General features: G+C 57.4%; 1 protein-coding gene across 1 annotated transcript in view; it reads right to left on the bottom strand.

Annotated features, from left to right (window-relative positions):
* Window positions 1-6: 6 nt before the first annotated feature.
* PKD1 (polycystin 1, transient receptor potential channel interacting) overlaps window positions 7-19,230 on the bottom strand; it is a 45,307-nt gene continuing 26,083 nt past the window's right edge. The window contains exons 18-42 of the mRNA XM_017823037.1: window positions 18,645-18,789; window positions 17,218-17,820; window positions 16,574-16,730; window positions 15,444-15,696; window positions 14,685-14,880; window positions 14,167-14,337; window positions 13,590-13,733; window positions 13,103-13,313; window positions 12,627-12,753; window positions 11,692-11,808; window positions 11,256-11,305; window positions 10,901-11,103; window positions 10,317-10,422; window positions 9,586-9,704; window positions 9,071-9,273; window positions 8,365-8,559; window positions 7,533-7,672; window positions 6,443-6,570; window positions 5,492-5,651; window positions 4,677-4,802; window positions 4,345-4,519; window positions 3,439-3,726; window positions 2,879-3,013; window positions 2,293-2,607; window positions 7-1,931 (exon numbers count right to left, since the gene is read on the bottom strand). Coding sequence (XP_017678526.1) covers window positions 1,338-1,931; window positions 2,293-2,607; window positions 2,879-3,013; window positions 3,439-3,726; window positions 4,345-4,519; window positions 4,677-4,802; window positions 5,492-5,651; window positions 6,443-6,570; window positions 7,533-7,672; window positions 8,365-8,559; window positions 9,071-9,273; window positions 9,586-9,704; window positions 10,317-10,422; window positions 10,901-11,103; window positions 11,256-11,305; window positions 11,692-11,808; window positions 12,627-12,753; window positions 13,103-13,313; window positions 13,590-13,733; window positions 14,167-14,337; window positions 14,685-14,880; window positions 15,444-15,696; window positions 16,574-16,730; window positions 17,218-17,820; window positions 18,645-18,789 — 5,061 coding nt within the window. The 3' untranslated portion in view covers window positions 7-1,337. The remainder of the gene's footprint in view (window positions 1,932-2,292; window positions 2,608-2,878; window positions 3,014-3,438; window positions 3,727-4,344; window positions 4,520-4,676; window positions 4,803-5,491; window positions 5,652-6,442; window positions 6,571-7,532; window positions 7,673-8,364; window positions 8,560-9,070; window positions 9,274-9,585; window positions 9,705-10,316; window positions 10,423-10,900; window positions 11,104-11,255; window positions 11,306-11,691; window positions 11,809-12,626; window positions 12,754-13,102; window positions 13,314-13,589; window positions 13,734-14,166; window positions 14,338-14,684; window positions 14,881-15,443; window positions 15,697-16,573; window positions 16,731-17,217; window positions 17,821-18,644; window positions 18,790-19,230) is intronic.

The following is a 19,230-nucleotide window of genomic DNA, read 5'->3' as shown; positions in this document are numbered from 1 at the left end:
TTCAAACACGGTACCGATGCTATGAAAATATAGCAAACATACAAAAATATATACATTTAAAAACCAAACACACCCCATATAAATTACTTACAATAGCCATAAGGTGAAATGGGGCTGAGGAGGGGAACGCAGACCCCGTGGGGGGCCCAGGCCCTGCTCTGCACCCCCGTGCTGTGAGCTGGGGGTGCCCCGTGGCACAGCCCAGCTGTAGCCCAGCAGCTGTAGCCCAGCACACGGCCAGTCCCGGGGGGCAGGGCTGCAGGGACCCCGAAAAACCTCCCTCAGGAGCTCCTTTGTGCTGTAGGGAAGGTGCTGCCTGAGCAGGGGCTGCGCTCGCCTCCTCACTGCCCATTTCAGTTTATGATTTAAACAAACAAAATACTGCTTTTGTGATATATTATCCCGTTCTTAGCTTGCACGTGTCACTGTAGCCGAGGAAAGCCTTGTTTAAAGTGCTGGGCAGTACATAGGAACAAGTAAACCAAAAAAATACATATACTTAGGGCAATACATTCCTTGGGTTAGAGAAGCCAAGCAGCCAGGGGTGCCCAGGGGCCATGGTGGGGGGACAGGGATGGGTGGGGACCATGGTGACACCAGCACCTTGGGAACCCCAAATTGGAGGAGGCTGGAGCAGCCCCAGGGTCTCAAAGCCCTCGGGCTGAGCTGCTGCTCCCTGTCCCCCCCAGCCTGGCCAGGCTCGCTGGAGCTTGCAATGTCCTTTGTTTTAAATATTGGATTTCTTTAAATACAAATAATAGTACCAATTTCTGGAGGATAAAAGTAGCCAATACTGGAAATTAACTGATCTGGCCGTAGATAGCATTTATCTATATATCTATTTATGCTTAAAAAACAAGGTGGGTTAAATACCTTCTCGAAAGCTGTTGCTTTCCTCCACAGTGTGTCTGGTCGACAAAAATCCAAGACTTGGTTCAAACCTTTGAGGCCTGGGGCTCTCCTGTCCTTTCCCATCCGGCACAGCCAGCAGGGAAGGGGCTGAGCTTCGCCCCACTCGCCCAGTGCCCACCCCCGTCACCACCCGCAGCTGGGGCCACTTAACACCCACCCCGGCCCCCGCTCCAACGGGGATCTCCTGCACCTGCCCGGCCCCAGGGGAAAGGCTCGGCCTTCTCCCCGCTCTGTAACACTGGAACGCCCCCGGGGGTCCAGGAAGGCTGGTGGCCGTGCCAGCGGCGTGGGGGAGAGCCCCGTGTGCCCCGGCCGGCCCAGCCGCGGGGCAGCTCCCGAGGCTGCAGGGCGGGCACAGCCCACCCTGGCGAACCCTCCCTGTGCCCCGCCAGGGCATCGCTCCCGCACCCATAACCCACGCGCGGTTACTTGACCGTGGGGTGCACCCTGTTCTTGGCGCGGAGGGGCCGCTTCCTCCTGACGGCCGGCGCGGCCACAGCGCAGGGTTTGCCCGGGGCCACCGCGCTGACGCCCCGGCTCGCCCGCAGGAGCCGGCTGGGCACCGAGCCCCGGCCGCCCGGCACGGCCCCGGCACCGCGCGGGGACCGCGGGGGCTGCACGTCCGTGTCCGACACCTCGGGGGAGGGTCCCCGCTCCGAGCCGCCCAAACAGCCCCTGCCCAGCCCGTCCTCGGGGCCGCGGGGTCTCCTCCGGGAGCGGCCCCGGGAGCCCTCCAGGAGCAGCTCGATGCGGGACACGTCCTCCGTCACCTGGTTGACGCGGTCGAACTGGGCCAGCAGCATCTCGAAGAGGGAAAGGAGGCGCTGGATGTCGGCGTCCACTTCCAGGCTGTCCCGGGTGCTCAGCACGAGGCTCAGCCCGTCCAGCTGGCTGGAGGACGTGGAGGCCCTGGAGCTGTCGGAGGCAGCGCTGGGAGTGGGGCCCCGGAAGGACTTGGAGTCACTGGAGTCGCGGGAGGGCAGCGGCTCCATCCCTTCGAACCTCACCTTGTGCCGGAACTGGAGGGAACAGGGGAGCAGGGGCAGGGTTAGTTCAGAGCTCTCAGTGGGAACACTCCAAACACCCCGGGGCTGCTCCAGCTATTCCTTGTGTGACAAACCATGGACCTTGTGGAGATCCCCATTAAAACCACATGGAACTGTGGGGCTGAGAACTGGCAGCCGATGTCCCTACAGTGCCCCATCACTAACCCAGCCCTGGGGCCCTCAGGAACAGCGACTGCTCCAGCTCTCGCCTGCCAGAGCAACCTGGCTGTGAGCAGCACTGGGACGTAGCCAGAGGCAAAGGAAGGCTAAGGATGGTGGACATTGCTCTTTGCCACCTGGCCCCTTCTCCATGGAGCCCCCAGGCTGCTCTCACCTCCTTGGCTTTGCTGAAGCCCATCCACATCTTGAGCCTGCGCACGAACAGCTCCACCATCTCGTAGTCCTGGGGCTCGAAGGCAGGTCGGTACAGCTCAAAGTGCATCTCGCGGTAGCTGTGGATCAGCACCACCGTGAGCAGCCTCAGCACGATCCACACCTCCAGGACGATGTAGCTGGTGCAGAAGAGGCAGTAGAGGCCCGAGGCCTCGGGCAGGCAGGGCCGGAGGCTCCCGCTGCCCCGGAGCAGGGCCAGCAGCAGCAGGAGGCTGCTGCCCACGGTGCGGAACGACTCGGTGGAGGAGGAGAAGAGCTGCAAAGGGGACATTGGAGATGTGACGAGAAGGGATCAGCGGCAAAGTGTTCCCCTAAGCCAAGATATCCCCTTTTACGTGGGCCCTGAGGGGTGGCCTGTTAATCAGCTGTGACAGCGACAGCCCCTGGCCAAAGCTGCCTGTGGCAGGGTGGGCATGGACCACCCAGGGGACCCGTGGGCTTTGCTCACGTCGTGCCATGGTGAGGGATGAAGGGCAACAGGAGCACAACCAGCCCCCCTGTGAGGGAACAGGGACAGGGGTAGTTACCAGGAAGCCGAGCTGGGCGTAGGCCAGGAGGAGGAGGGCGAAGGCCACCCCTGCAGCTGTGAGCTCCTTGGCCGACTTCTGGAAGGTCTTCCCAAACACTGACCACTGCCTGACGAAGCGCAGCTGCTGGGCAGCCTGGGGAGCAGAGAGGGGGTGTTACAGCACGGACCCCTCCAGCACGGGGAGGGTCTCTCACACGTCTGAGAAACGCAAACCCTGACAGAGCACAGACCATCCCAGGCCACAGGTTCCCTGCAGACAAACTCATCCCATCAGCCACACTTGGCTGGATCTGCCAAGGGAACTGGGGGCCCAGATGCTGTGGAGACCCAAAGTGCTACAGCAGAGACACACGTGGCCTCACTGCCACCCCCTCTGCCCTGCAGCAGGGTCTGATGTGGCAGCAGCATCCAACCAGTGCCTGATCAGGACCTCAATCCTGCATGTTTTCCCTCGGGGCCCTTTGCTGGCCCTGCCAGGGACCACACAGAGATGACAGGCTGGCACAGGAGGACCGAAGCACCCAGTGCCCACGTGCTGCTCCCCCCCAAGCTCTGTACCTGCACAGTCAGGAGGAAGAGCAGGGACGCGGCCAGGCTGCTGAACACGGAGCTGAGAAAGGCCACCTGGTAGAAGTTGGTGAAGCCCCTGCGGTTGTTGAGGTACTTGAGCCACTGCTGGTCAGCGAGGGTGGCCTGGCTGAGGTGAACCACCACAGTGCTCGTGGTGAGCAGGATGAAGAGCCACTGGCCGTAGTTGCCCCACTGGGTGAAGTAGGCTCTGCCTTCTTTCTTGATGGACAGCGACTCCGACACCACGAAGTAAACCACAAACATCATGAGGAAGACCTGGGGGAGGGACGAGGAAGTCACCAGGGAAGGAGGAACAGAGGTCACCAGGAGAGGAGGAATGAAGAGGTTATCAGGGAAGGAGAGGGCAACGCTTGACTGCTGTGCTGCACCCAGGACAGCAAAAGCCCCCCAGACCAGGCCCAGTTCCACCACCTGGAGCACCTGCAGTGTCCTGCCCCGCCTTCCCTGCTCACCCAGTGCCCCACTCCCTCCTAAAGCTCCCCAGTGCCCCTGTAGTAGGGTGGCAGTGCTCAGGGGACGAGGTCTCTGCAGACACCAAACCCAGGCAATGTCTCTGGGGACATGGCTTGTCTGGCTGATGTCCCCACTGAGGGCAGAACAAACCCTCATGTTTCCACAGTGACAGACATGAGCTTAAGGAAGTAAAAATGCTGAGACAAGACTGAGAGGAGGAGGAACCTCTTTCCCCTCAGCAGTGCCAGGGCTGTTCCCTGTGTGCTACCCAGGCCTGGAAGCAGAGTGGTGACAGGCAAGGGAACAAGTGGATTCAGGCAGGGGAGCTTGAGTGCACAGTGACCAGCCTGGGTGAGGGTCCCCAGAGGCCCTGCAGTGACCCCAAGGGCAGAGGGGTGCAGGGGGAGGTACCACACTGACCATCATGAGCAGCTGCAGGGTGACCCCCCCGCTGAGCCGCAGCAGCGGGAAGGGGCTGATGGTGAGGGCGGCGATGGCCTGGCCGGATCCCGGGAATTCCAGGCGCAGGGTGATGGCCACGTGCAGGTCCACGCTGGGGTTGTACTGCAGCAGCTCCACAAACACTGCCCGGCTCCTGCGGGGCAAGAGGAGCAGCTCAGGGACTGGGACAACACCAGCTCCAGGGCCACTGCTGGGTGGGATCATTGATCCTGTTCCCTGGGACGCTCCAGCAGAATCCCTGAAAACCCTGGCTGACAGCAGGACACGTCCTCTGCCCCTGCCACACTCACATGTTGTCGATCCACGTGTGCTGCTGCAGGAAGTCCAGCTGGGCCCGGCTCTCCTCCAGTGAAGGGCCCAGCTCCTGCACGTACCCGCTGCTGTCGTAGAAGGAGAGGTAACCCCAGTACCAGATCCTGCAGGGGAAGAGGAGCCACGGCGTGAGGCTGAAGGGCACTGGCTGCTCTCCTTCATGGCAGGCCAAGAGCACGTGTGCAGATGCAGATCCTGCCCCTCAAGAGCTGCCTCAGCATTTATTTCACAAGACAAATCATAGGAGTGCATTGATCCACCTCAGTGTTCCCAACCTCAGGACAGCCCCAGGCCCTGTGGTGGCCCATGAAGATGCCTCCAGGGTCAAACTAGAGCAGAAACCAACAGTGATTTATGTCCAGTGTGCAGGACAACCTCCTATCACCCCCTTGAACAGACATCTAGTGCTGCTGTGTGGGTGCTGGGTTACCCTCCCTGTCTCTGCCCTGGAAGGTGGAGAGTTGAACCCTCTGCCCCTGGGTACCCCAGAGCAGCACAACACTGCTGTTCAGACAGTTTGAGGTGACATGCACATCCCCGGGGAAGTTGGGTGCCCCCCACCACTCCCACTGCCAGTGTGGGTGTGCCCAGGGAAGCCCTTTGGCGTTTGTGTCCATTTGCCCTTTGCCAGGCTCAGGGGCTGGAGTTGGCCTCGCTGAGGGGAGGGCTGGGAACCACCCATGGCACAAAACCCATGGTAAAGACCTTGTAAAGGTCTGCAAGGACCAGCTGTCCCATCTCTGCAGGACAGGGGATGGAGCAGGGGGTGGAAGCGGGCTGGGCAGCCCCTTACCCTGCCAGGTCAGGTGGGGAGTGGGCCCACGCCGCCGTCACGTTCCCCGCTGCCCTCTCCCAGCCTGTGCCATAGTCAGCGGTGGCAAAGCTGTGCTGGTCAGTGCAGCTCCTCTGGGCCCTGCCCACGCCGGGCAGGATGTCCTGGGCATGACACTTGGCTGGAATGAGACCACACTGTCACCCCCAGGCAGTCCAGCACAGCCAGTGCTGGGGCACAGCTGAGCTCACAGCCCCAGCATTGCCCTTCCTCCCAAACCCCTCCACCTCCACACCTCAGCCACCCCTCCAGACATCAAACCAACCTTTCTCTTCATGATTTCACCAGGGTGAGGGGAAGGGAGCATGCAGAAGTTAGGGATTAAGAAAAGAAGGGATATTAATAAGGAAAATGTAGGAGTCGTAATATATCCACACCACCAGCTCAGAGTGGATTTGTTAGGTACGAGTGGAGAACACAGGCATCCCAATCAGCCTCGGGGTAACTATGAACCACCATTCTGCTCCTGGAATACACCACTGGCTTTAAACTACCTGGGTTAGATGGGATACTGGGGAGAAATTCTTCCCTGGGAGGGTGGGGAGGCCCTGGCACAGGTTGCCCAGGGAAGGTGTGGCTGCCCCATCCCTGCAAGTGTCCAAGGCCAGCTTGGATGGGGCTTGGAGCAATCTGGGATAGTGGGAGATGTCCCTGCCCATGGCAGGGGGTGGAACTGAATGATGTTTAAGGTCTCTCCCAACCCAAACCATTCCAGGATTCCATGACCAGCTGCCCCAGTTCATCTCTGCAGAGCAGAACCGGGGACTCACTGAAGCACAAACTACAAACCAAAACCTCGCTGTGTAACCTCTGCTGCCTTCCCTCAGCCCCAGCTGCACCCAGACCTGCCCATCTGGTCCCTCCAGGACTGTCCCCACCCCGCTGTGGGAGCAGAGCTCCCTGCCCACGTACCCTCCTGCAGGCGGAGCTGGCGCAGCCGGGCCGTGCCCAGCGTGGTGCTGTGGCTCTCCTGGCCCGACCCGTTGTTGTGCAGGTACGGGAGGAACACCCGCGACATCCAGAGCCAGAACTGATCCGACCTGCGAGGGGACACGGTGTGGGAGGGAGGCAGAGCCCTGGGGCAGCTCTGCCAGGCCAGCTCTGCGTGTCCCACCCATCCTGGGGGTGTCACCTGGATGAGGCACTGAGCACCGCAGAGCCAAGCTGGCTGCTCTCCTCCCAGCCAGCAGGCACATTCCCACCCATTCCAGGGGCTGGGATGAGGTCAGAAAAGGGATTATTTGACATGACCTAAAAGTAACTGAATGCACTTGGCACCTGGATGAGAATCAGAGCAGGGGATATGTGGCAGTGCAGTGGGAAAGACATGCTATTTAGGACCAGATTATCCCCCTTTACACCACTTTCACCCCAAAAACTCTACCAAACTCACTGGAATAACTCCTGACTCACACTGCAGTGAAATCAAAGCTCCAGTGACTTTGGTTCAGCCAAGCCATGCTGATGTGCACAGAACCAAGGGCTCTGGAGGAGACACCCTCAACCCCAGGCAGTGTTCCAGGGTCAGGCTGGACTTGTGGAATTCCCGGTGGTGTGAAAACTCAGCTGGGAAAATTTCACCCAGTTAAACCAAAAGTGCAGAGCAAGGAAGGGTAGGACTCTACGAGGTGTCACTTCTGGTTCTCATGACCCTGTTCATGGTTAAACCTTACAGTTGTAAATTTTAGAGATAGAGAAATTTGTTCCCTTTAAAACAGATCCAGTAAGTTCAATGTCAGTAACTCACACAGCCCCTTCCCACAGAGAAATTAAACCTCTCCACCTCCAGAGAACCCTCTGCTCTCCAAGAGAGAAGAACCACAGGCACAAACGGGACCTGCTCACTGCCAAGCCAGGCTCGTGTGTGAGTCCCAGCTCCACACCAGTGCTCCCAGTGGAGTCGGGAACCTTTTATGGGAGAGACTGTGGAGCACAAGCCCCACATCCAGCTCCCTGACACACATCACCACCTCATCCCCCATCCCAGGGCCTGGGCAGGTACCTCTTGATGAGGAGGAATTCGTTGCTGCCCAGCTGCTGCTTGATGGAGCTCTGCAGGAGGAAGGCCCGGCTGGTTCGGGACGTGTCCCCATAGTTGGTGAGCAGGATCACCAGCAAGAACATCATGTAGATGAGGAAATTCTGGGAAAAAGAGAGTAGAAAGGGATTGCATGGAGGAGCTGGATCCCAATCCTGCAGCAGAGCAGTGCCTTCCACTGCTGTGCAGCAGGATCAGGACCTTGAGCAGGCTGTTCTTTCATATGGGGAGCAGCTTAAAATGAAACCCAGATCACAGGCTCATAACAAGATTCCTTGCTGAAAGAGCTCCGCTACGCTGTCAGTTCAGCTTATCCAGTAGTTATGGGGAGTTCCATCTTTAAAGGGGAATCACTCAGTTAAGAATAACCTGATTCCATCAAAGCAGCTGTGTATTCCCAGCACAAGTGGAGGATCAGTACTGAATGAACTACAAAGGCTGAAATTTCTGCTCCTGGACAGGAAGTTGCATTTCAAAAGACTCAACTAATGGATTTTCCCCGTGCAAGTTGGTGTCTGCTCCACACTCAAACCTTGCCCTAACCTCAAACACCCGAGTTATGGAGCCAAACACCAGCTGCTCCAAATCAACCCCTCATGGTTCTGCTCTCCAGCCCCCTCAGAGCTCCAAAGAGAAGATGAAAATCACTGCCAGACTTTTACAGACAGGGAAACTGAGGCAGAAGCCGAAAACATGCACCCACTAGCTGAGGGGATCCCAGCTGGACTGGGAGGACCCACGCCAGGATGTATCTCAGCCCTCTGCCCTGGGCACCAGGCAGCAGGAGATGTCCCACCTTCAGCATCCTGTGCAGCAGTTTGACCTTCCTGGCCTCCTCCTTGGCCTGGAAGAGGGCGAAGCCCTGCGGGGGCCGCACTTTGCTGATCTTCTCCGACACGTGTTCCACGCAGGGCTGCTCCACCAGCGTGTCGTCCTCCTCGGGGTGCAGGCGCTTGGCAACCAGGGAGAAATACAGGGCTTCCAGCAGCACCTGGGGGGCAGGGAGAGTCCTGAGCCTGCAGAGAGCTGTGCCACCTGGACATTCCAGCAGCAGCTCCTGTGGGCCCCTGAGCACAGCCAGCACAGCACAGCTCCTCCCTGGCGCGGCCAGGCCACACAAAACAATGTGACACCAGCCCTGTTTTCCCATCCTTCATCCACATCCTTCCCTTCCTGAGGGATACAGGGCTGGGAGAGACCACTCAATTAACATCGGGCCCAGCCTGACTCGATTTCTTCATGGAAAAGGTTGTCCAGCCCTGGCACAGGCTGTCCAGGGCAGTGGTGGAGTCATCATCCCAGAAAATGCTCAAAACCCGTGTGGGGGTGGCACTTGAGGACATGGGTTAGTGGTGAACATGGTGGTTGGCTGATGGTTGGACTCGACAACCTTAAAGGGCTTTTCCAACCCCCCCATTCAGTGATTCTGTGATCAGTAGCTGGACAAGACATGAATTACAGCTGACACACACACAAGTACAGGTGTGTCACGGTATCCTCACCTTCAGGGGCTCCCAGACCAGGAAGGATGCCAGAAAGCTGAATATCCCTGAGATGAGCCACATGAGGGCCACGCTGGAGGAAAAGCCCACCCCGATCCACACGGAGACCCCCGTGGAGGTGGCGAAGAGCAGGAGGCTGATGCCATGAGCCAGGTAGGAGCACCAGGGTGGGAGCAAGCGTTTCCTGAATGTTTGGTCTGCAACTGGGAGGAGGAGGGAAAGCAAATGTGAACATTCCTGCCAAAGGGTCCCAGTGGGCACAGGAAGGGCTGAGCTCATCACCTGTCCTGGGTGAGTTTGGAGGGATTATCCCAAACATTTCCCACTAAGCAGCACATGAAGAGATCCAAGCTCCAGAAGAAGTTGGCAGGAAACAGCAGATATATCCCAAGCAGGGAGCTGCCTTCCCTAAGACTCCTTTTCTATTTCCCCTCTGCTCCCCCAAGTGCTGCTGCGTGGGATGGCCCCTGTCCCTGCACACCCCCATCCTGCCCTGATGGGCACAGCCCTGGTACCTGTCCACGTGGACTTGGCTGATCTGCTCACTTCCCTGGGAGGAGCTGCCATGCTCTGCCCTTTGTCGTTCAGCTTCTGCATCATGACAGTCTCCACCTTCTCCCCGAACACGCTGGACCTGCCGAGGCAAAGGGTGACAGCTGTGTCACTGCTGGCACTGAGAGGCAAAGGGTGACAGCTGTGTCACTGCTGGCACTGAGAGGGGCTGAACTCCAGTGCCAGCACCAGTGACCAGTCCTGGGACAGACACACACACAAAGGACACAGACACTGCTCTGCATGTTGTGGACAAGGGCTGAAAGTCTTTCCCCTCCCTTGATCTGCCACTCTGCAGTGGCTACCACTGGTGGGCTGCCAGCCTGGCTGGGTGGTGGTCAGGGTGCCCAGCAGGGTGCTCTGGGCATGTTATAACAAAGATTCAACCCCCTTCTCCCTTCCTTCAGTGCCATGAAGTGAACCTGCATCCCAGCACTTTGCCAGCAGCCCAGAAGTGCTGGAGGCACAGCTGGGGCTTTAAAGGATATTCCAAGTGGCTCCTGGAAGGATAGCCATGCCCTCCTGGAGCGCTGGCTGTGGGGGCTGTGGGAATCATGGCCAGCAGGAACACAGTGACCCATGGAAATGTCCCCAGTCCAGCTCAGCTCAGCTGGGGCGACATCGTGAGGCTGGGAGGGAGGACAAGGGGCAGGAGGCTTGGGCTCAGTGGGGACTCTGCCCCTCAAACACTTACAGGCCTGAGATCAGATCTGTTTCAGCCCTCATGTACGGCCCCAGGTCCTGGGAGTGGGAGATGCCGCTGGCTCCATCCGCCAGGATCTGCCGGATCAGATCCTCGTCTGGGAAAGGGACAGAGCACAAAGAGCATTGGGCACGAGCACAGCGCCCAGCACCACTCCAGGGCATGGCTCTGCACCCTGGGGAGGAGGAGGAGGGTCAGGGTGATGTCCTTCTCCCTGGACAGCCCTCCCCTGCTCCCTGTCCCCCAGTGCCTGTCCAGCCCCAGCTCCTGCAGAGCCAGGCAGGAAACTGCTGGTTCAGGGAGCCAAGTTACAGCCACTTACAGAGGCTCAGGGACAACTGTGGCTTTGCAACCAGTGAGAAAGAGCTGGTTGTTTGCAGCATTCCCATGGAAACACATCCCTCCCTGCTCCCAGCCTGCTGGCAGTGTGGGACCGCTCACTTCAGACTGATCCCCACCAGGATTTCTGCTTTCCCAGACTAAAACCCCTGTTAAGCAGACCCAACCCTCCGCCTCTGCCCTTCAAAGTGAAGCCAGTGGTGATGGGAGCAGCTCTGCAGCTCTGCCTCTCTAACCTGAGGCAGAGAAGTACCGAGGCTGTCCCTGGTGAATGCCAAGGGACAAACTGTCCTCCTCGGTGGCCAGTGGGGCCTCAAGCCCGAGGTGGCGGCTGGCCTGGCCTCTCTTCAGCTTCTGGATGGTGTTGCCCATGATGGAGGGGTCACTGAGGAGGTCTGGCCAGCTGAGCAGGGCCTCACTGGAGGGCCATCGCACCAGGCTGCAGGAAAACAGGAATGGGGGCGTCAGGTCCATGTGGGGAAGCAGGAGAAAAGGAACTGGGTAGGAACGTCTGCACGGAAACAGCACAACCCCAGCCCAGCAAAGCAGAAACTAAACTCCTGCTCACTCCATCCCCAGAAACCTCCTCACCTTTTGGAGTCCTCCAAGAACAGATCTGTTTTGGTTTGCTCAGAGAAGGCCTGTGGAGGAAACAGAGGCACTTCAGGCACGTGACACTGGTCTGTGCCTGGTTAAAGCAGCAGGTTGTGAACACCAGTGGTCATTGGGAAGCTGGAGGTGCTGTTAGATCTGGGCCCACACCTCCAGGAGCCTGCTCCCCTCCAGAGATAACCCACAGGCACCCTGGGAAGATCCATGTCCACAGACAGCTGGAGACAGCTACTGGATCTGGGATTGGCCTGGGCAGGTGAGGGATGAAAGGCTGGGCTCTCCCCAGCACTGGGATTTTCCAGAGGCATCTGAGTGCCTCAGCTCTCCCCCTGACAGCTGGGGTGGGCACTGTGTCCCTGCAGGGAACACACAGACCTGTGCAGCCTGTCCAGTTGTGGGGAAGGAAGCAGGTTACCTCTGCCTGCAGCCCGGGGAAGGTGGGGAAGGAGCTGTCTAGGATTGAGGAGTCCAGGTAGTTGTCAATCTCCAAGGACTGCTGGTCTGAGTGAGTCACTGTGTGGCTGATGGAGACCTGCAGGGGACAGGAAGGAGGGATGGAGGTGACACTGTCACTGCTGCTGAGGATCCCTCCAGCTCCCTGCTCTGCTGGGGAGCCCAGACCTGCCCGGGGGGCTGAGAACAGGCACAGACCCATCCTGCACTGCTTCCCAGGCCCCCTGGACACCTGTACCCACATACACCACAGCCCAGTGCCACCCAGGCTGTCCCAGGGACAAGCTCCCAGGAAGCCCCATAAGTTTGAAAGTTTGTTCCTTTGTGCTTACAGGAACAAGGAACAGACGACACATTTGCTGCTCATCAGTCCCTGAGCAGCTGGCTGCAATACTTAATGGGGCTGTTAATTGTGCCTAACTAGTCATTAAATCCCCAGCTAATCCCTTCCCAGCTGCTTAACCACAGCTCTGCTCAGCCAGCTGAGCTGTACCCAGGGCAGACATTCCATTAGAGAGGCTCCACTGAGCACCTCCCAGGCTCCTGCCAGTGCAGCAAAGGGTTGTGCCTTTGCATGGCATTTGAGTGCCTGTCACACACTGAAATCAAGAGGAAGGAGGTGCCTTAACAGCTTCTAAAACCTGCCCTTTTGGTCTCTGGGCACTGTCAGAGTCCAGGCAGTGATCTGAGGTCAAGGGAGGGAGGCAAAGACTCACTAAGGGAAGAGTCTGGCCATGGTGCAGCACAACTGGGCAAGTGCAGAGACCACTTGGAATGGTGTGGAGTGGTGAGTGCTGGAGGGGTGAGGTCCCAGCAAGGGCAAAATTTAGCCTCAGATTAGCAAAGCTGGTGGCATCCCACCCATTAGAGCAGCCTGCAACCATTCCTCCTCCTTACCTTGCCACGAGCCATCCTGAAGAGAAATAAAATGACCAGGTAGAGGGGATAAACCACCACGCTGGACACCAGACCAACAGCCACTGTGTCCACACTCACAGGGATCAGGTTGGAAACGGCCACATTGCTGCAGAGAATCAAGAGAGACCAGAGACAGGTGTCAGCAGGAGCATTTGGGGTTGCCAGGTAAGAAAGCAGGAGACAGAACTGCACAATCAGGTATTTCAGATGGGCAGAGAAAGAAACAGGCCTGGGCAGTGCTAACAGATGGCACAGCAAACCCAAAATCTGACTGTCCTTGGTCTTCCATCATCCATGCCCCGCTCCCAGTTCTTTAGAATGAGAAGGGCAGGCTCAAGGCCACAACCAAGGCAGCTGTTCCCCATGGGTTTAAGGTCTGTCCTGCCCCAATGGGACGGGCAGGAGGGGCCCTGAGGAGGGTGGGGGCTGGCCAGGGCACCGAGGGCCCAGCGCACCTGAGGTGGACGTTGCCCACCACGCCGTACCACACGGCGTTGGCGCAGAGGAAGAGGAAGATGAGGAGGGAGCAGCAGGTGGCCCTCTGGACGCGGGTGAAGCGGCTGCGGGGCGGGCGGTCCCACAGCGACAGCCACACGTGCTTCTCGAAGAAGCCTCGCTGCAGCTCCGCCACGAAGATCCGCGAGAAGCTCCTCAGCTCCGTCTCACCTGGGGACGAAAGAGGGACACTCAGGGTGGCTGTGCTGCAGAGGGGACCTGGCTGGGCACACCACTCCCCTCCCCACAGACAACCTTAACACGGTTCTGTGATTCTCTCCTGACGGGACCTTGCCGTGCCCTGTCCTCCAGCACAAAAGACCCAGCAGAGCACTTGGCATCACTGCCATGAGGAAGAGCCAGTGTGGAGGTACCAGGGTCTCTCTGCTCTCCTGTGCCATGAGAACTTCTCAGCGCCCCAAACCCACACCCAGGGTGAGCACTCACTGGCAGCAAACACCTCCTTCTCCACCATGCCATCGTTGTCCTCGCTCTCCACCGACAGCCAGTCGTTCACCAGGAAGAAGTAGCTCTTGCTGCTCTGCAGGTCCCGCACGATGACGTGCTGCAGGTACCAGGAGGGGCTGAGTCCTAAAAGGGAAGAGATGGAGAAATATTTCATGGCAGATATTCCCTGTGTGAGCCTGCAAAGCTGAGAGAGCCACACAAGGACCTGTCAGTGGGACAGCAGCAGTTCCCTGTGACACCATTATCATCACCAATGGGAAAAGGCACAGTACCCAGAAAAGCTTGGCACAGCCAGCTCACCCCTGAGGTGACATTTCAGACACTGTCACAGCACACAGCATCATGTGTCTGGGATGACACATGGCCAGCCTGTGGAATTCCCCATGATGGAGACTCCATGTCCCCCCCCAGCAATGTCCCCCCGAAGCCAGCAGGTCACCAGGAGCCACTGTAGGCTCTCATCCCTCTCTCCTAGCCCAGGTATTGGGCGGATCAGAGCCTGGTTCTGGCCCGAACCATCCACGTTCCCCAGCCCACACAGCTGCTGGTGTCCCACCTTTGTTGTCGTGCCAGATGCGGATGCGCCAGATGCTGCCGAGGCTGCGCTCCGTGGCGATCTGGAACACGTCCAGGCTGTTGCGGTGGAAGGCGTTGTCCCCATCCAGGTGTCTGTGACCACTCTTGTTGTCCACCCCGTACAGGGCGATCCCCACGTGGGCCGTGGTACCTGCAGGGAAGGGGCTCACTGAGGGAAGCCCACCCGAGGTGTGGCCGTTCCAGCCCCGCCGTCCTGCCAGGGACCTGCACCAGCGGGGTTGGAATGAGATGGTCTCTAAGGAACCTTCCAACCCAAAGCAGTCTGTGACTCCATGGTTTTTGGAGTCCCATCATCACCCAATAAGAACTGGGAACACTGTGGGAAGCCCTGGACTGACTGCTCAGAGCTGCTTCAAACACCAGCTCAGCTCTGGGCCCTGCAGGGGACATTCAGTGGGTGACGTGCTGAGGTGACACCAGGTGAACTACGCAGATGTCACCTGAGGCACCACACACGGGAGCAGCCTGTGGGCTCACCTGATCCTCTGCCCCAGCCCGTCTTCACCAGGATCTCGTATTTGTACATCCCGTTCTTCCCGCAGAAGGGAATCACTCCCACCCGGTGCAGGTCGATCATGTCCAGCTTGTGCACGATCAGCGCAGCCACCGAGTAGGTCACGAAGCACACGGCACACGTCAGCAGGACGATGTAGTTCAGGCCCGGGCCCGGGGCCTGGGAGGAAAGAAAAATGTTGAAAGGCAACTCTCCTTCCCTGGGAGGACCTCTCTTCTCATTCCCTGCCTCCTTCCTGGCTCTCATCACCGCTCAGACGTGATTCCACGGACCACAGCAGCAGCTGCCAGGAGCTCTCTGCTCCCGCTCACGTCACAGGGACAGAGCGAGGAAGGGCTTGGATACCCTTGGGAAGCAGGGAGCAGCTGGCAGGTGCAATTCCCTGGGATTAAACAGTGGTGGGTGACAGCTGGAGGGAGAGTTTGACATCTCCCTAAGAGGTGAACACGCTGCGAGGTGTCCAGATCGGGGACTAAAGCCATCTGCCAAAGGTCTGTTTTCAGCAGCAGCCAGGATTCCCAACCAGAGGACACAGCCCTCTGTGAGATGTGCCCATCTGCACCTCCAAAAGGCTCCCAGGTGCCTGTGCTGGTGCCAGGTGGGCACAGGGCAGCCCGACCCAGCTCAAACAGGAAGGCGACAGGAGCCCGAGGCTTTGCGAGGTGACAACAACCTGCTCAGCATGTGACAACACTGCTCAGCCTCTGCGTGGGGGTACTCACAGGGAAGATGAACTGGACAGAGTTTGGGGGCACAAACAGGCTGGCCCCAAAGGCGGTGAGGTGCTGGGTTAAGCACACGGCCTGGTCTGGCCTGGTCTCCTCCAGGGGGACAATTCCTTCTGTTTTCCAGCGTTTCTCCCGCTCGCTGAAGTACTGGCACAGGGACGTGTAGAGCCCCAGCGTCACCTCCACCGGAGACCAGCTGAAGTGGTTGGTGATGTTCAGGTAGTATCTCTGGATGGGATCATCCGTTCTGGAGAAGAGAAAGAGCAAGGAGATGACTAACCCACCTTCTGAAGGGCCACAAAGCCTGTTCCGATGGATGTGTGCCCATGGAAAGCATCCAGCTGCAGGGGCAGGGGAGCACACAGTGAAGAGGAGAAGCTCAGTGAACATGGTATGATTTACACTCTTTGGCAGTGCAGATATTCAGACCACCTGAATCCTTCATTTTGTATTATTTCAGCACCTGGAGCACTACTGCACATTCTCCCTGCCCAGGTCTCCTGCTCGCCCTTCCCTGTGTCCCACGACACTTCCACGAATCTTGGCTGAGAGGAGATTTGATTAGGATGATTTATTCCTCTTTGAGCATCCTGTTCCCAAAAGCCATGGAAGCTGTGTCACCTTGCACAACAGTGGCTCCACTCTTGCCCCACCTATTCTCAAGCTGCCCATCTTTTCTCCTCAGATAATGCCTAGGACTGGCTCCTAAATAATCCAAGGCATGAACACGTGTTCCAGGGCAAGGCAGCAACTGGAGTTGCAGGAATGACTGCTCTGATAAGAAGAAAAGAGCTTTTGGGAGCCCACAAGGGATGTGGTGTTCTCCTGTCACCCACTGGAAAGGGGAGCTGTGAGGACAGAGGTGATCTCTGAAGGTTTCACCGCAGAACAAGAACAAGATTAACATGGGGTGCTTTGCTCTGGGAAAGGGTTTCATGAGCTGCGTAAAGCAAACCCTGAACCCACCAAGGTCAGTGTGAGTCCCTTGGGAAGAGTCCTGCTAAAGCTGGGCAGCTCTGGGATGACGGTGCCCAGAGGATGGAAGCCTGGACAAGCTGCAGTCAGACTCCAGCAGGTATCAGGTATCCCTGGGTGACAGGGACCACCAGGGAGATTTCTCTTACCTGGGTGAGGTGAAGAAGGTGTAGAGTTTGTGGTCACTTCCAGCCAGGGCATCCAGGCCAATTTTCTTGGAGGCAGTGCAGTTGTGCTCGTTGGGCTGGGGCTCGTGATGGAGATAGGCCATGATGAACGGCTCGGGCTCGCTGGCAAGGTAGTGATCTGTGTGGGGAGGGGGGACAGACACAGAGGGCTTCAGAAACACCTGGGAGACTCGACCACAAGCCTGCTGCCAGCAGTGGGTGCTCAGGGAGGAGAATCAGGAATGCAGAAAGTCAGGAGAGATGCTTTTCCAGACTGCACCCTCTCAGTCTGCAGCTCAGAGGAACCCTAAGCACTGGATACCATCGTACCTGCCCAGGATTGGGACTGGACCAACTCCCTCCAGTGCTAATGTGGCTCAACAGAAGGGCTGAGAAAAGCAAAAGGCTTCTCAGTGCCAGAATCCACAAACAAGGATGACTCTGGGCACTGGATAATGCCTGAGACAGCCAGAACCTCAACCATGCAGTGTGGAACCTGCTGGCTACCCCGGTATCCTCTCTCACCCCGGTTATCCCTTGACACAGCTCTCCTTTGCTGCAGCACCCAGCCCTCCTCTCCCACGGGAAGAACAAAGAGCACGAAGAAATGGATTTGTCTGTGCTACCATTGAGGACTCTGTAGGTGAGCTGGAAATGCAGTCCTGCTTCTCTGTTGTTGCTCTCCATGTTCACAATCAGGTTCACAGACGTCCTTGGCTCGATGACTTCCGTGCCAGCAGCGAGGTTGTCGGGATCTGTGTTGTTTGACACCATCACAGTGATGGCTTTCTCTGAGTCCAGGCTCCCGATGGGGATCTGCACCCCATTGTGTGTCTGGAACTCCATGGAGGCCACCTTGGTGGACACAGTGTAGTTGCTGATGTAACCAAAAGGGAAAGGATTGGAGTCCACTTGGAACATGACTTGAATGACATCCGTCAGGTTGGAAAGGGTGGAGTTGAAGGCCTGGGGGATGGAGAACTGGCAGTTTGGTGTGTTTTCGTAGCAAAGCAAGTTAAAGGGGTCAGACCTCTTGCCTGTGGCCTTAATTTCTCCTCCCACCAGCTCAAGGGGCTCTTCGTTCAGCACTCGGGACTTCATGAGGATGCGCATCAGGCTGGAGGACAGGTTGTAGGCTTTGGGAGCCAGCAGCAAGTTGTGGGAATCAGCAAGCAGCTCCTGGGGCTTGGATTCTTGTGAAACCGTATTGACAAGGTGGATTAGGTCACCTGCCAGGAGAGAAATAAAGGTGCAAACAGAGGAAGTGGTAAATTGCCTGGATAACTCTAGAGTCCAGATAACACCTGACACCTTCCCAAAACAATCAGACAAGGCTTCCCTTACTGTCTTCTCACTGTTACTCCACACTTTGCACATGACCTTCCCCACTGGAGTGTTTGTAGCCCAGAGCTAAAAACAGAGCTGCCAGAAATTCCTGCAGCCTCTCTAATCTACAAAGTTTGGTGAGAAATACTTAATCACAACTGGTTTTATTTTCCTCCTGTGTAGTGACTAGAACCACGGACCAGGAAACAGGGAAGGAAAGGATAAAACAAACATATGTTACTAACTCTTTGCACTATAAAGTGGAGAACACTCAGAAAGGGCTGCAGAGAATGTGTCTCTGCTTCCTCCCAGATCAACCAGGTGGGAATTTCCACACAGTGTTCACAGATGCCCCAGTGAGGTCTGAAAGCCTCCTCAGACTTCAACCAGAAGACAAGCATCTGGAAGCCATAGCTGTTACTCATTGTTTACTGAAAAGAGAAATCCCTGGAGAATTAGTGAGTTTATTAGGAGTATTAAGGGAGTTTATTAACAACTGTCATATTTAAATGTCCGCAGAGAAGCTGCCAAAGCCAGGACAACCCTGGGAAACATGAGGGGGAAGAGACTACTGGGATGCCACACTCCAAATCACGTGTCAGATGCAATTTCCTAACAGCTTGAGAAGGCCAAACCCCAAATGGCAGAGGAGGAGGCCTCCAAAGCTCCCCTCAGCAGGAGCCCTGTGCCCTGGTCACCTGTCCCCATGCTGCAGGACAGAGCTCACCTGTGATGTTGAGGATGTTGTCAGCAATGCCAGTTGGAGTCACAGTGCCCTGGGTTGTTTCCCCCTGCAGAATGGTCATCATGGTCTCCAGCTTGTTCAAGGTCCTTGTCAGGCATGACTTGCACACCAGCTCCTTGCTCGCCACCTGCAAAGGGAAACAGGGTTTGATGGAGCAGGAACATCCCCAGAAAAAGAGGAGGCAGGTGTGGGCAAGTCCAGCTGGCTCAGTCCTGCAAAGACCTTTCTATTCTGAAAGTCACCCCTGCTCTTCCTGGGGAGGGGACAGCAGACACTATGGCTGCCCTGCCCACACTGAGAGGGGCCAGCAAGTTACTGGTGTCTCCAAGACTCTTCCATCCACCTCCCATGACATTCCAATGTGCCAGCACACAGGCAGGCATGGTAGAGACTGACAGGGGATGCTTTTGGGTTGGAAAGAGGAATAAAGGGAGTGTATTATTGCCCAGAGCAGCTGTGGCTGCCCCATCCCTGGAAGAGTTCAAGGCCGGGATGGACAGGGCTTGGAATAACCTGGCATAGTGGAAGGTGTCCCTGCCTGTGGCAGGGGGTGGGACTGGATGAGCTT

The sequence above is a fragment of the Lepidothrix coronata genome, unplaced genomic scaffold (assembly GCF_001604755.1).
Source record: "Lepidothrix coronata isolate B3197 unplaced genomic scaffold, Lepidothrix_coronata-1.0 Scaffold101, whole genome shotgun sequence".
Taxonomy (NCBI): domain Eukaryota; kingdom Metazoa; phylum Chordata; class Aves; order Passeriformes; family Pipridae; genus Lepidothrix; species Lepidothrix coronata.
This window is presented reverse-complemented; position numbering and strand designations above follow the sequence as displayed.